Genomic DNA, 17543 nt, shown 5'->3' on the forward strand with positions numbered 1-17543 from the left:
TGTTGTGTTATTGCTATCCCCCTTAGCTGCTTCCTTCTAAGCTCATGATGCTTTTATTCAAAGATTATTTATTGAGCATCTGCTATGTCTATCAGACAGCAGTCCCTGATAGTAAACACAAGGGCAGGTACCATCTCCCAATAATTTCCAAATACTCCACGATGTCTTGCATGCTGCAGGTCTGCAATAAGAATTTGCTAAAAGAGAGCATCTCTTACTGTGCTTCATTTTGCACCTAAAAATGCAAAAATTCTGATATTGATGTGCAGGAAGAAAGAGATACATAACATCTGTTGACATCTAGTAAAATTCAAAATAGGCCCAAGTTTCTCACTAAAAATGAAATTAAGAGCCGGTCATCACTCCACTGAACAAGTTGCCAATTAAAAATATTTCATAATAGGGGCACCTGGGTGGCTCAGTGGGTTAAAGCCTTTGCCTTCGGCTCAGGTAATGATCCCAGGGTTGTGGGATCAAGCCCCACATTGGGTTCTCTGCCCAGCAGAGAGTCTGCTTCCTTTCCTCTCTCTCTGTCTGCCTCTCTGCCTACTTGTGATCTCTGTCCGTCAAATAAATAAATAATATCTTAAAAAAAAAAAAGAGTCCTTTAAAAAAATTTCATAATAATTAAATTTGAGTAAATTGATTAATTAAATTTTTGATTGATTAAAGCTCTAACAGCTAAAATAAACATTACCCTGAAATACCCTGAAAAAGACTTTCATAAACTATTCTAGTATGCAATAAACTATGCTTAACTATGTGTATTAACTTATATTGCTACAATAATCTTAATTTTTCCAATAATGTATCTTAGCCTTTTCCTGAAAAAAATAAATAACTGCCAGAGAATAGCTTTTAAGCAGCAGTTAAGAGCCAATATAGTGCAGGTGCTCAATTAAATGAAAACTGTTCTTCCCCTCAAATTTCATACATTTGCCTACATTTGAAAAGAAAAGAGGAGTAATGATCTCCAAGGTCAAATGGGGAAGTAATGTGAAAATGTACTATAAACAGTCAGGCTTCCAGCAAATACTATCATTCCTCAGTATAACACAGAGGAAAGTACACGGACTTATGAAGCAGAATGGGACTGGAATTTCTGCTTAGTAACTGTGTAGTCCTGCAAGCATCAAACTACACTTTTACAATCAAAAATGAAAATAATGCCAAGGTTATTGTGAGACTTAAAGGCTAACATTTGCAAAATGCCTAGAAGACAAAAAACTACTGTAGTTTTAACATTCATTCAACAAATCACTCCCTGGCTGAAATCCCTCCAATTACCACAGCAAGCAGAAGAAACTCAAAACTCCACATGTAAACTTACAAAATCCTACAGGATCTGGCTTCTCTCTCTCTGACCTAACCTCCCAATCTTAGACTTGCTCAATGCACGCTAGACATCCTTAGAGCTCTGGAACAAACCCTCCCAATAGTCAGATCTTAATTCAAAGCTCTTGACCAATGGAAGTCATTCCTCTATGCCCCTACTGCCCACCCTCTACCCCATTATTTTTCTATTGCTCTTTTCTGCACTGAATTGGTAACTGTCCGATATCTCTTCCCATAATATGTAAATCTGAAGGGTAAGACTTTTGTCTTTTCAACTCTCCACCTCCCAAGACCCAGCTCCAAGGCCAGGCTAAGACAAGCGAACGGGACGCTATCACTCAGGTGCAAAACTTAACGGGATGCCCAAATTTCAGTAATCCAGAAAAACACTAATTTAAGGCAACATCCTAAAAGATGGAAAAGTAATGCTATACACCATGATGGACTCATTATCACAATTCTGCACCAAGCGGATCCACCCAGCACCTGGCAGAACTCACACCCTCTCAGCCCTGCCCCACCACACTTGCCGCCAATTTAACGGGACGCTTAGAGGTAAATCCAGTATTCAATCTCCCTCAGGCTGCAGAAAAGCAAGAGGGAGAGCCGCCAAAGACCGGGATTCGGAGTCTGGGGAGCTTAAACCCCGTGGTTTCCCTGGGGTGTAAGCTGAGCGCATGGGATGCACGGTCACCACTTAGTGCACACTCTGCAGAAGTTCAACATGACTAGTAACACGGTGCCAGTCGTCCTCGAAGACCTAAGAAATAATTCCACCCATTCCCCTGCCATCACTAAAAAATCCTTCCCTGGCCTTGAGGCCTCCAGCCCTCGGATGTGGGAACTGGAACTCTGACGTCAGGACGTTTTATAAACTTATTTTGGAGCAGGACTACTGTCTCGTGCGCCTGGACCCTGGAGTAAACAAAAACCGAGGAAAGCGTAGATACGAATTTAATAAACTTAACGTCCGTACAAAGCGGTGGTGCCTGGAGAACTGTCGTTGAAAATACAAATACGCTTACAAGACAGAAGTGACTGACTGTCCCACCATCGCCCCCGAGGAAAGGCCCTTGGGAGACGTGGCCCCACATCTCCAGCCAAACCAGCCGCTAGAGCAGCCGTGTGCGCCGGAAGCCGCGCGCATCCACCCTCCGCCGCCCGCTCCTCTGCCGGAGAGAAACGCGGGGGTCCCTAGCGCGCAAGCGCCACCCCGCCAACTCCGCAGCCACGGCCCGCCACAGACGCCTGCGCAGACGCACAGGGCAGAGGGTGGGGCGAAACTGAAGGGGAGAGAGGAGCGCGCCTAAATCCTAGAGAGGCGGGCTAAGTAGGGCTGGGGGGTGGGCTTGTCTTCCGGAAAGTCTGGATTCCCGGACGACCGGAGTCGCCGCTCACCAAACACCCGCTTGTGTGCTGATGGAAGAAAGTCGGCTACCCTTTGTACCCACTGGAGATCTTCGGACAGAAGCCGGAGCTGCCTTCAGGATGAAATTAGGACTTGGAGAAAACCTCTTCCCGAGACGGAAGGAAGCTTGGCGGGTTCACGCATGCGTGGTAGGCTATCTCCACGTGCGGCCTGGCCGCGGTCTCCGCGCGCTCGGAGGCCTCTCCCCTCGGCCCGCCCCCTGCCGCAGCATCTTTCCGGACGCGCGGAGCCGGGAAGAAGGAGGGAGGTTGGGCTTCACAGCTGGGCCCCGCCTCGGCAGCCTCCAATTGGGCGTGGGTGAGGACACCCCCTCCCACCGCCTTCCTATTGGAGCGCGCGTGCGAGCCACGCACCCCATTGGGCCGTGTGGATTTGGGCACCAAATTCAAAGATTTTAAAAGTACCAGCTGGCGCCTTTTAGGAGATACAGCTCTGTGACGCGGACGGCCTGGTGTTCTGCGGTGGTAGCTGTTTCCTCACCTGAGGCCGACCCCACTTCCACTGGCATGAGCCAGCGCCCCTGCCGCTGCTCTCCACGGCCCCCTTCCAGCTCCTGCCGCTGCAGCGCCCTGACAGCCGCCGGGCGCCCTCGCTCCTCAGACGGTGAGTGAGGAGAGGGTGCGGGGGGCACGCGGCCCAGAAAGGGAGTGCGGGGTTGGGGGGCGGCCGCAACCGAACCCGACCCCCTTCCGAGTCCTGTGTGCGCCCCACGGCGGGCCGGGCGGAGCCGAGCGGGCGTCGGTGGCGGTTCCTGAGGCGGGGGAGGGGGGGAAAAGGCTGGGGCTCGGGGAGGGGAGACCCTCAGTGCCGAGGCGGGTGGCGGGCCCGGGTCTCTCCTTTCCAGGCCGAACCTGGACGTCAGCTCCAAAGAAGGTGAAGGGCTCGGCCTTTCGGGGCGCCCTTTTCCCCTGGCAGGATCTACCTATCCTTGTCCCCACCCCGCTTGAAGAGGCGCCAAATGCCCCCACCCCTCCCCCACCCTGGGGCCTGGGCTCTGACAGGGCTCGCGAGCCCCCGGCCCCTGGGGTCTGGCCAGGTGCTTAAGCCCTACTCCCTGCGCCCTTTTGCCGTGTTTACCCCGCACCCTGGGGTCTGCGGGCAATTTCCCCGGGTTTTCGCCGCCTCACTCCTGCTGGCGGGCGCGGGAGATCCTGCTCGCTTATCTCCCGCCTCCTCCACCCGGCCCGCGCCCTGAGGGGCCACCTCTCCGACCCCTCAGGATTTCCATGGTCTTCCCCTACCCACTCCCGCCAAATGGAGGGACCCCCTCGTCGGGCCAGGCTGTGCAGGGCTGTCCAAACAAAAAACATCTCCCCCCCACCCTTTCCAATTTTCCCTTTGCCCAGTAACTCGTTTCCAAGGCCTGGGGTCAAAAGGGGGGGGGGGTGCGGGAAGCATTTTTTTAATACGAAACGGAGAGTTTAGCCTTCTGAGGCTGACTTTCTCAGAATGGAAGGATGGTTTTGTTTTGTTTTTTGCTGATTTTTCCTGCTCTCCTGAAGCACTACATAGCCCTCTATTCCCAAACCCGGTTAGAGTGGAAGGCACTCAAACCGGTTATTTTTATCCTCTTTGTTGCTGTCTGAAAAGGGGTCCAAATGCGTTTATTTTTCCTCAGAAAGTACCACATTTTTAAAAAATTAACAATTCGACTTTGTGATATTTTGCAGTCACTGAAAGATGCTCCTTTCATTAGAAAAGGAGTCTTAAGAGACTGGAGGAAAAATAGTTTTAACAGGTTAAATCTATTTCTAGAAGATCCTCAATCCTAAGTCTCCCTATGAAGTTCTACAGCTTGATGGTTTTAAGAAATGGTATTTTGATTACTTAATCCAGTTGTCTGGTATTACCAGCTCACTCCTCTGAGTGTTTGCTATCTCTAAGAATTTCATTGCCTGTTTACAAATTTGAGAAAATGAGATTAAAAGTTTATCGCATCTAGGTAATTTTTGAAGGCAAGCTTTCCTAAAATTTCTTGTAGAGATGGCTGATTTGCAGCAGATGGCTGCAAGCTTCTGAGGTCTCAAACTCTTAAAGGAATAGCCATGCCTAATGTTGGGCACATGGTGGTTATGGGTACTGCAGATTGTAGAACTTAATCATTTAACATTCAGATAGTTGTAAATATTTTTAAGCATTGTAGTTCATTTAGTTACGGTATTTTAATATGGAGTATTTGTTCTGACTTGGAAAGTTAAATGCAAGTCAAACTTTTGTACAGTTAACTGTAATACCACCTTTTCATGATTGGACAGTGTGTTGGTAAATGGGCTTTAAAAAATGCAGGTTGTTGAATCTTCACCCAATAACATGAGGTAGATATTAGTATCCATTTTAAAAAAAATGAAAGGAACTAATTGAATATTTTATGTCACAAAGCTAGTTAGAAGGCTAAGCAAATATTTTTACTTGAAGTTGGATCTGATTTTTAGAAAAAGTATATAATCTGCAATATAGTGTGAAAGGTATTTTGCTACTTTTTAAACATTTGTGATTTGCAATAAGAGCATTATGAAATATTTGGTTTTAAAATGTGATAAAAATGCCATATGTGATGGGACTGTGCCATACATTTAGTCCAGTTTTAGGTTCTTAAACCCCATTTTATAGAACGGAAAATAGGCTTTAAAAGTTAACTGCCTCAGTTTTCCCTGATACAGCAAATAACACTTTATACCTTAGATAGTCAAGATTTTAAACCAAGGGTATTTTTTTACTTCACTTTCTCTCATTCAGCATCCAAAAAAGCATCAGCAAGTTCTGTTGACTCTCCTAAAGAGACCTCAGATCCACCCAATTATTTTCATTTCCACTGCAGTCATCCGAGTATCAGTTAATCAGCTCTCTGGACACCTATGATATATACTACTAACCAGCCTTCTTTTTTCCACTTGTACCTTCCTACAGTCCATTCTCTACAGTTGCCAATGATCTTTAAAAATGTCAACTGGATATCTCAACTCAATCAACCCCTCAAGGTTCTTTATTACACAATGAATAAATCCAACATACCCTAGAATTCTACCTCTCCAACTTTAAAGTCTATTACATAATTTCACATTTTAAAACTAAACCTACAACCAGGATCCAGATTTTGGAACCAATAAAAGGAACCAGAGTTCTTGGAAAAATAAGTGATTCTAGGCCTGGAACAGGAAAAATAGAAGATGAGCCTAGAGCATCTTGTCATGCCAGAAAGTAAGAAATGCTCCAAAAATGAAATACTAGAAGTATTTCAAGTGGACATGAACTTACAGTAGTGAAAGCTGAAACATTTGAGCAGAGACATTAATAAGGCAATATTGGATTATAACCCACAATCTGTGAACCTATACTTGCATACTTTTTTTATATACTTTTATCTCACTTTCCAAGTGAGATAATGGAATGAACACTGAATTTATAGTAAAAGAGGGTAATCTGTCCCTCAACTACAATGTCAAAATGTGGGCAAGCTACTTTCTGAACTTCAGTGTCCTTTGTAAAACATAAGGTAATAATACCTCTTCATCCTACATCAGAAGATTGTGAGAAGCAAGTGTTTGAAATCAAATGGGAATTGTAAACTTAAAAAAAAAATAAGGTGTTTGAATCATCATTAAGTCTAAATTTTAAAGAGCTGTTCATATTCAAAGAGTGGTGTTGAATGAAAGGGTTCTACAACAAACAGTTTCCCAGTAACTGGGTTCTAAAGATGAGAAGAGGAGGGATGCCTAGGTGGCTCAGTCAGTTAAGCGCCTGCCTTCAGCTCAGGTCATATCTTCCTCAGTTATTTAAAACTGAACAGTAATACAATCTTTCTTCCCAGCCACTCTCACATTCTTATATCTAGTCTTCTACTGATTATAGTATTGTTCTTACTTATCAGATCTTCTGATTAATATCTGAACTATTAATTCATCTGGCTCTTTGGTTAATTAGTCATGAGAAATCTTAGTTCAGTAATTGAAAATTGCAGAGTTTCTATTTCTAGCACATACTAGATGAGATAAAGGGAGGTGTCCCTTTGGTTGAGTTTACTATCTGGCAGAGTAGACAAACACCTTAATTAAATCAGACTAACTCATACCACTGATCGGAATAAAACTTAGAGATGGGAGTTGTGGGAGTTCAGGTAGATTTTAACTGATGGGTGTTTAAATTTACTTAACTCCTAGTTTTTTGTAAGGCTTAAAATAATAGCTAATGTCTAAATCTTATACAAATTTGTATTTAAGAATTTCTTGACTTCAGATGCCACTTGTTGCATCACATTTCCTTATTTGTTCCATAAGTACAGATAGGTGCTAAATAATCCCTTTTTCCAATATTTTTTACTCAATCAGCTGGAGACTCTAAGTCAAATGTTACGATTATACACTAAAAGCCATCTTTTGAAGTCCCCTTTTAAGAATAAGATGTATGTACTTACTAAGAGTTAATTCTATTTCCTCATTGTTACATCTCAGTAAACTTGGGATAATTTCATAGCTACATAGGCAAGACATAGTGCTAAAAGAATGCAAAGTAATTATACCTCTGTGTATCCCAATTTAAGAAGTAGAAATGTATGGAAAATTTTGTCATTAAACAGTTTTTTGTTGGTTTTTTTTGTAGGTTGTAAAGAAGAAAGTTCTACTCTTTCTGTCAAAATGAAATGTGATTTTAACTATGACCATATTCATTCTGGACTTGATATGCTAAAGCCTGATGACACTGGAAGACTAGGTTCTTACACTCCTGCATTTTTGGAAGGTTCTTATAAAGACTGCATTGAAGACTATGTAAGGTTATCAGATATTGGGTCACCAATTGTGAGCCCCAAGGTTGTAGAACTTGAAACTGAAAATGAAAACAAGCTCTTTCACAACAAGGAAAATCAACATGTGCAACAAATACTTAATAGTTCAAATGAAATAGAAGAACTAGAGACCAGTAGACCTTACGAAGACAGTGGTTATTCTTCATTTTCCCAGCAAAGTGGCTTCAATGAACATGAAGAGGGTAGCCTTCCCTTGGAAAATTTCAGTGACAGTCCACAGTCCTGCCTACAGATTCAAAGCCCTGACCAATATCCCAGCAAAAACTTGCTGCCGGCTCTTCATTTTGCAAAAATGGTTTGTTCAACATTAAAAAAGAATGCCAAGCGAAATCCTAAAATAGATTGGGAGAAACTGAAGGAATTTATATCCAGTGAAAATTTTAAACTACAGAATATAATTGGCAGGAAAATGGGCCTGGAATGTGTAGATATTCTCAGTGAACTCTTTCGAAGGGGACTTAGACATCTTTTAGCAAATATTTTAACACAGCTCAATGATATGGACTTAATCAAGTAAGTATGATTACTTTGAGTGTTAGTATAATCCATCGAACATCTTTGTTGGAAGACTTGAGTGTTGGTATAAACCATCGAACATCTTTTATGGAAGACATAATAGGGTAGCCTTTTGCATTGTTTAATTGAGGTAATGACTGCCTAATGGCTGATATTTGACCATTTAGCTGCCACTAAGATGAAAGAAAGATAATTTTTAAAGTAAACACTTAATCCATTTATTTCACATTTCATATTTATACGCTTAGGAAACTGTTTTTGTTAAACTGGGATTTTTGTTCCTTTTAATTCTGAATATTTCTAATATGTAAGCTATATCGTATATTCTTAACTATAAAACAACATCCTAGTTATGGTATGTAAGACCTGTAGGTTTTATGACTTCTGTCATACTCGAAAGTAAAAAATAGTTGATGTTTGTAGGCCATTTTTAATGTAGGCTTTCCTTGGTTTAACAGTGAAAATATGGAAACTCTCAAGTGGATCTGATTATGACTGTTTCTTAAAAACTTTTATATCACCGTTCCTCATTCCACTAAAGATCAGTTAGGATGAGGTAACAATTAATTATATGAACTATTGGAGTAGACCCTGCCCAATCAGATTGTTTTTGGCTTTTTGAAAAAAATTAATAGGTACTCTTTGCAGGTGTTACTTTATGCTGGTCTTTGAAATATAGCTAAAACAAAATAAAAGGGAGTATGGATTTTTATTGTTGGCTAGCTTCTTGAGAGATAATTGACATGTAGGTTGTACTTTTTTTTAACAAAGTGGATTTTTGAAATTGATGTCTACTGATAGCAGTGTGTCCTATAGTATTTTGAAATTTGTCTACAACTTTTATTAATATCAAAGCTAACATGGTGTCCTATATAGAATGGGAGCTACTTATTTGGTGTTTGCAGATGTGACAAAAATGGAAGTACAAAGCAATGGTTCTTAGGCCTGAATGTATTTGGCTTGATAAGGAGCTTTTAAAAACTACCCTAGTCCCTTTTTTTAAAAAAATTTTTTAAATTTTTTATAAACATACAATATTTTTTATCCCCAGGGGTACAGATCTGTGAATCGCCAGGTTTACACGCTTCACAGCAGTCACCATAGCACATACTCTCCCCAATGTCCATAACTGACCCCCCTTCCCCCAGCAACCCTCAGTTTGTTTTTTGAGATTAAGAGTCACTTACGGTTTGTCTCCCTAGTCCTCTTTTTAAGCCAATTAAACCCAAATGTCTAGGCCTGGGGCATCCTTACATCTTGAGTACCTCAGGCAATTCTAATGTACAAACAAGTTTGAGTAGCTCTGCTAATAGAAATTTCTTTTTCTTCGCACTGTTAATGTTTCTGTAGTATATTTATTCCTCTTAGCTCTTTGTGATGCTTTAATTGTTTCCTTTATAATCTTTTACTTTTCCAGTGTGTCTAAAGTGAGTACAACTTGGAAGAAGATTCTAGAAGATGATAAAGGGGCATTTCAGTTGTATAATAAAGCAATACAAAGAGTTACTGTAAGTCTTTGGCAATTGATGTTTTCATTTTGAAGTATAACAGCTAGTGCTCTTTACCTTTACAAATAGGGGAAAATAGGACAGATAACAGATAATCTGGAAATCCTTTACATCCACAAAGCATTTCTGCTTTTCACTAGAACTCTTCAAACAAAATTCAAAGATAAAGGGAAAGGAATCCCACCTAGTCATTTATTTCTTGAGTTCTTCCTAGAAATGGCATGTCTAAAAGGGAAAATTGGTCAGTTCTCCAATAATAAGAGTTGACCATGTTGCTAAGCTTCATTGCCATTTGTATTTTTTCAGTTAAATTTTCAACATATTGAAGATTTTCAGTGCAGAAGGGAATTCAGTTGCCTTCCCAAATGAACTTGGTAAATTTGGAGATGTTTCTGAGAGTATCAATACATGTTTGAAATTTCAGTCCTAGCAGTTGGCAGACTTGGGTCTAAATTTTGGTGCTACTATAAGTTTAGTCAAGTATTGCTTAAGTTCTCCAAGTTCAGTTTCTTTTTTGATAAGGTGGTATTAATGGAAAGTTTTCTAATCTAAAAGGTTATTTTGAATCCATTCATGACACTGATGTGAGACTTAATTAAACATGATGTTCCATTTATTGGTGGTGAAAAGAATGACTTTGTTTTGGCATTAGTGCCTTATAAATGATGTATTAAATGCTATGTAGGCTGAGTATTTAAAGTGCTTTCTCAAAATTTCTGGTTTGCAGTTTCTGTCAGTATTGTCTATATGTATAGTGTGTAGCTATATTTAAAGCATGTGCAGGTAAATTGGATGTATGGAAAAATCTTTTGCAGTCTCATTTGCTCTTTTTTACATGTACAAACAATAAAAATGCCTGATTGTTGAAAATAAAGGAGAATATTCTTAAGTCCTATTAAAACTTTTCTTCTAATTAGGAAAAGAACATTAAGTTTTCACCACATGCTTCAACAAGAGAATATACTATGTTCAGAACTGCATTAGCTCGTATTCAAAAATCCGAAGCTCGGACTTACCCCCAAAAAGGTGCTCAAACCAAGTTATCCAATCCAGGTGATCAGAAAGGTTCTACTTACAGTCGACACAGTGAATTCTCTGAGGTAATTTTTTGTTTGTCAATAAATTAGAAACTTATGGGGTACTTAATTGTTAAAAGGATTTAGAGTAAGAAAAGAGAACTTTAAATTTAATTATAGCATAATTAGAACTAGTAGCAAATTATTAATGGAGATTTTATCTTCTATCCCCTTCATTTTACTCTCAGAAATGTTGACCACCAAGAAAACATTTCAAGTAATTGAATTCCTAATTCAAGTAATCAAATAAGGAAAGTGCACAAAGATGTCTTCCTATGTAGAATATAGATACCATTTGACATTGTTTATGTTAGTTCAGTGATGTTGAGATCTAATTTGGAAATACAAGGAAAACCTTGATTTTAAATATCTTAGCAAACTGTTCAGTATACATTTTAAAATTGTTGCCTTTGATATCTGAGGAATAGAACTCCGTGAATAAAGGCCAACTTTCAGAAATTGAAGCCCTCCTATTGCACCTTCAAATCACTGGGCAATGTGTATTATAATTTCTACTCTGCACATGGATAATTTGGCAAGCTTAATTTAAGAAACCATAATCTTGCCTAAGTGCATATTTGAGATAAAATGTTGACTGCTAACTACCTTCATGTTGGTCAGTAAGTATGAATTATACATAGTGAAGTTTAAGTTTCTGTCTTAAGTGTTAATGATGGAATTTCTAATATAACATTTAACTTTATTCAGAAAACATTGAATATCTGCTGTCAGGTAATTCATGGATAAGAAAACATGGCACCCTTCATAGTCTTGTAATCTAGAATGGACAATGGCTACATAAAAATAAATGCCATATAATGTGATAAGTGCTTTTTTCAAAAAAAGAATTAGAGGTGAAAGAGCAACCAACTCCCAAGTGACGCGAGGAAGACTTCACAGTAAAGGTGACATTTAAGTTAGGGCATTTATGTGTAAGCATTCATGAAATAAAAGAATGTATTCAAAAGTAGCATTAGGAAATAGCCACTAGATCACTTGACAAGTGATAATTATCTCACTCATTGAAGAGTGAGTTCCTTAAGGGCAAGACTTTTATGTGTGGTATGGATCCTTTATTCATATATTGGGGAAGGTTCAGTGGTACCTTTCTTATTTATTTCTACCTAAATTACATTCAGTCCTCACTAAAATTTGTTTATGGATTTTCTTTCTAGGTTGCCAAGACTTTAAAAGAGAATGAAAGCCTTAAAGCCTGTATTCGCTGTAATTCACCAGCAAAATATGATTGTTATTTACAGCGGGCGATCTGTAATCGAGAAGGTTGTGGGTTTGATTATTGTACAAGGTGTTTATGTAATTATCATACCACCAAAGACTGTTTGAATGGCAAACCCCTAAAAGCCAACTATAAAATAGGTCCTCTGCCTGGTACTAAAAAAAGCAAGAATAATTTACGCAGATTGTGATACCTTGTTATATCAATTGTACTTAATCATGAAGGTTAGTTAGCAAATGTTAGGTTTTAATTTAAAAAACGTAAATGTATTTTGATTTCCAATTTTGTGTTGAAATCAATGTAGTACATGGGATTTTTCACCCTGGTGAGTAAAGAGAATATACAGCCTCTTAAAATATTTTACAATTTAATGTGGAAAAAGTTTAAAATTTAGTATAAATCAGAAAATTTTAATATTTAAAAACAAAAGGAAAACTAGTTATCTGATATTTGTGATTCAGGGATAAAATAAAACTGATTCAATTTTTACACTAAAGGAAAGCCATGTAATTTTACCTAGAAAATATATCTTGTTTACCATCTATTAGCATTTGAGACATTTTATTTTCCTTACCAAATTAATACCTATCAAAATAACTTAAGTCTATTAATTCAAGTGTTTTGTCATCTTTCTTTATCCTCTTTTTCAGTGTGTGTATTTCCCAAAAAGTACTCTTTGTGAAATCTTGCTTTTTCCTGTTTATAAAGTCTGTATGTTTTAATATTTTTGTATATATGTAAATATTTCTGTATTGTTTTTTATGTCAAAGAAGAAAATAAAGATTTTTTGTGTATATATATACACACACGTGTAAATGTAAATTTTGTACCTGTTATGAATAAAATTGTTACAAGCTTACTAAGTCATGTGAACTTTTTACTTTGATAAACGTATTAATCTTAGAAACGGATTAGGAAACTGAGAAACTGTATTTGTATGTATGAAGGCATTGAGTTGGTTCCATTTGTGTCTGCTCATCTGGGAAGCTTGTGACATTCCCAGGTTCCATTCTGATCCCAATATTCTTTCCACTCCCAGTATTTTAGTTGTGAAGTTGGGTCTTGAAATAAGCATCCCAAGATGATTCAAGGCAAGACCAAGGAACATGATGAGAAATCATAATGTATTCATCTGTTACTAAACTAATTAAAACTATGGCTTAAATAGCCATATAAAAATACTAGAAAGATTAAAAATATGTAGTATAAAATAAAATGTTATCTTTGACTGCATTCAGAACATTTGTGCTAATAAGAGCCCAAGACAAGGGTATGTACTTTTTTTATTCCTTAATTCTAGAGTTGAATATGTTTTAGTTTCAATTATGAATATGGACAAATTCTGAGAGTTTGAGCTCAGACAAAAGTCCTAAAAGTTTAAGGGTGAGCCTCACTCAGATCCTCTACCTAGAGCTGCAAAGACTCTCAAGGCCTTTGCCTTTCATCTCAGTGGAAGCCTGAGGTAGAGTATATATCTTAAATGGATTTATGGGTGTAACTTATCCAATAAAACTGCCCATGAAATTAGCAGTGACATAAGCAGCTTACTGAGGTAAAATTGACAAAATAGACAATATTCAAAGTATAGTTTGGCATTTTGGTGTATGTACATACATGAACCCATTGCTACAGCTAAGGTAATGAACATAAGTATCCCCAAATTTCCTGTCCAATTATAATCCCTCCTGTCAGTTCCCAGGTAATCACTGGTCTGCCACTGTTGATTATTTTGCCTTTTCTAGGATTTTTATATAAATGGATTAATGAGATAAGTCAGAGTACATTAATTTTGAGATTCATCCCTTTCGTGTATGTCAGTACTTAATTCCTTTTTCTTACTAAGCAGTACCCTGTTGGATATACCAGTTTGTTCATACATTCACCTCTTAATGAACATTTGCCTCCCACTCCCCTCACCCCAAGTTTTGCATTAGAAATGAAAATGCTGTAAACCGTATACAAGTGTTTGTAAGATAAGTGGTATGCTTTCATTTCTCAAAATAGTAGTGGAATGTTTGGATTATATAGGTAAATGTATGTTTAACTTTTTGAGAAAATATCAAAATGCTTTCCAAAGTAGAGATAACGTTTTACATTTACCAGCAATGATAGGAGTTGCATTTACTTCATGTTCTCAACAACACCTGGTATAGTCAGTCTTTGTAATTTTGGTCATTCTAAGAGGTGTGTAGTAGCATACCATTGTTTTAATATACATCTCCCTAATAACATGTTTATTTGATGATATTTGCTATCCATAAATTTTCTTTGGTAAAGTATATAGTCAAATGATGTGAGTTCTTTTATTATTGGTAGTTGAGGATATATATTTTAGATAAGAGCGGTATATCAGGGTGTGGCTTATTTCTCATTTTCTTAGCTGTGCCTTAGTTTTTATTTTTGATGAAGTCCAAATTATCCAATTATTTGTCTTTTATGATCATGTTTTTGGTGTTATATCTAAAATGTGCCTAATCTAAGAACATACATATCTATACTTTCTCTAGTTTTATAGTTCTCAATTTCACATTTAGGTCTATGATGCACTTGTTAAATTTTGAATATAGTATAAGAGGTATGGCAAATAAGTATCCCCCTGTTCCAGCACCATTTGTTGGCAAGACTACACTTTCTCTACTGAAATGACTTTGCATCTTAGTAAAAATCAGTTTTATATAAATATGAAGTATTTCAGGACTATTCTGTTTAACTGATCTATTTGTCTCTCGAGCTCCAAATCCATGACCTTGATAACTAGCTTTAAAATAAGTCTTGAAGTCAGGCAGTGACATTATCCTTTTTCTTTCAAAGAAATTATTTTTTAAGTTGTGTATCCTAGGTCCTGTGCATTTCTACATATATTTTATAATTACCTTGTTAGTTCTTACAAAAATACATGATGAAATTTGGTGATTGTAATTAATCTATTAATTTATTAGATTAGGAGAGGATTGACATCTTGACTTTTTCAACCCTTGAACATAGTTCTATTTATTTACATCTAAAAATTCCTCTTAACAATATTTTATCTTTTAATTTTACATGCCTTCTACATCTTGTGTCAGATTTATCCCTAAGTAATTTATATTTTGTGACATTTTTTATTTCAATTGTTTATTGTTAGTATATTGAAATGCAAATGATTGATTTTGTATCCTACAACCCACTAAACTCACTTTTATAATTGAGAATCCCATCAGATTTTCAATGTAGATGATTTTTGTCTTCTGGATATAGTGAGTTTTATTTCTTCATTGTAGTCTATGTGTCTTTTTTCCTTTTTCTTGCCACATTATACTGGCTAAGACCTCCAGTAAAATGTTCAATAGAAATAAAAAAGACATTTTTATCTTGTTGCAGATGTTAGGGGAAAAGCATTCAGAATGATAACGGCTGTCGGTTTTTTATAGATCCTCCTTATCAAGTTGACGAAGTTTCTATTCTAGTTTGTTGAAAATTTTTATGAAGATTGAATGTTGGGTTTTGTCAAATGTTTTTCCCCTATTGATTGGCATGCTCATATAGTTTCATTTTTTGTTTTTTTAAATATGTATTTTGTTGATCGATTTTAAAATGTTAAAGCAACCCTGCATTCCTACAGTTAATTCCACTAGTTCATAATGTACTATTCTTTTTAGGTATTATTGGAATCAATTTGTTGCATACTAAGAATCTTTACATTATATTCATGAGGGATATTTAGCTGTAGTTTTCTTACAGTGTCTTTGGGACATATTATCTGCTTTTCAATTTTCTGGATATTTGTTTCAAATTATATTTTTTCTTTTACTATTTGTTAGAATTCTCCAAGGAAACCATCTGAGTCTGGAGATATTTTTGTTTATTTTATAGGAAGGTGTTTAAAATATACTTTTTTCAATAAATAAAGGGTTCAATTTATGTTTCTTCCTGGATGAGCTTTAGTAGTTTATGACTTTAAAGGTATGTTTCTATTAATGTAATTTACTTAATTTATTGTAATAAATTGGTCACAGTATTACCACATTATCCTTTTACTATTTGTAAAATCTTTAGTGATGTTCATTTCTCTCATTGCTGATATTGGTTGATTGAGTCTTACTCCTTTTACTGATCAGTCTGATGAGAGGTTTATCTCTTAGATTGACCTTTTCAAATAATCAGCTTTTTATTTCATAAGTTTTCTCTCTTCCATATCATTGTTTTTTGGTTTTGTTTACTTCTATTTACTTTGAGTTTAATTCGCTGTTCTTTTGCTAGATTCTTAAGGTGGCAGCTGAGGTCTTTGATATGATCTTTTCTTCCATAGGTGTTTAGTGCTATAAATTTCCCTCCAAGTTTTGTCTAAGCAGCATGTCCCAAGTTCTGATATTTTAATTTTGTTAATTTTCAAATGCTTTATAATTTTCTTTCTGATTTATTTTTGATCCACAGGTTGTTTAAAAGTGTGCTAGTTTCTCAATACTTTAAAATTTTCCAGGTATCTTCCTTTTACTGACTTCTAATTTAATTGTTGTCAAAGATACTTTATGTGACTTGAATCCTTAGTTTATTGACAAATATTTTATGACCTAGGATATGACCTATCAGGTAAATGTCTCATGTCTACTTGAAAAGATGATAAATTTTGCTGTTCTGTGGTGAAATGCCTTATAAATGTCAACCAATTAGGTCAACTTGGCTAATAGTGTTTTCATATTTTATATATTCTTTCTGATTGTTATCTACTTGTTCTATTATTAAGAGATAGGTATTGAAATATTCAACTGTAATTATGGATTTATCTGTTTCTTTTTGTAAATTTTCAGTTTTTGCTTTATATATTTTGTAGCTTTGTTATTAGCTACATAAACATTTAAAATTGTTATACCTTCCTGGTAAAATACTCCCTTTGTCATTTTAAAAATGACTTTTAAAATTCTTGGTAATATCTTTGCTATGGAATCTACATTGTCTAATACTAAAATAAGCACTCTAGCTTTTTGTTGTTTTTGTAATTAGTGCTGGCATGGTATATGTATATATCCCTTCCATCCACTTTTAGCTTATTTTTTATCTTGTATTTGGAGTGTGTTTCTTGTGGACCTCATATAGTTGAATATTGTTTTTTAATAACTCAATAATATCCACCTTTTAATTGGAATAATTAGGCCATTTTCACTTAATATGAATATTAATACGATCAGATTTTACCATCTTGATTTGTTTTCCATTTGTCTCATCTGTTCCGTTTACATTTTTCTCTTTCTGCTTTCCTTTGGATTATTTTTATGATTTCATTTTATCCCCAATTTGATATTTAATTAGCTATAGTTCTGTTTTGTTTGATATTCTATAAGTATATACCATATTTTGTTTGTTCAGCACTTGATAGACATGTGAGTTGTTTCTATTGTTTGGCTATTATGAATAGTGCTTCTATGAACATTTTATATACAAATTTTTGTGTGAACATACATTTTTGATTACCTTGGGTTTACCTAAGAGTGAAATTGTTGAATCACATGCTAATTCTGTGTCTAATTTTTTTAAAGAATTGCCAAACTCTTTCTCATAGTAGCTGCTTTGTTTTAAATTCCCACAAGCAATGTATGATTGCAATATATAATTCCTTTATAATCTGGATGCTTCCCATTTCTTTTTCTTGTCTAATTGCCATGGC

The 17543-nt window shown here is 36.8% G+C and overlaps 1 protein-coding gene across 1 annotated transcript; it reads left to right on the forward strand.

The window, feature by feature from the left end:
• The first annotated feature begins 2559 nt into the window (after positions 1-2559).
• Positions 2560-12761, forward strand: FBXO5 (F-box protein 5). Its single transcript, XM_082730029.1, has 5 exons — positions 2560-3367; positions 7361-8078; positions 9499-9589; positions 10507-10689; positions 11841-12761. Exons 1-5 carry the CDS (start codon positions 3271-3273, stop codon positions 12090-12092), a joined length of 1341 nt encoding a protein of 446 aa, XP_082586155.1. The 5' UTR covers positions 2560-3270; the 3' UTR covers positions 12093-12761.
• Positions 12762-17543: the final 4782 nt, after the last annotated feature.

This window comes from Mustela nivalis, assembly GCF_964662115.1.
Source record: "Mustela nivalis genome assembly, chromosome: 5".
Classification (NCBI taxonomy): domain Eukaryota; kingdom Metazoa; phylum Chordata; class Mammalia; order Carnivora; family Mustelidae; genus Mustela; species Mustela nivalis.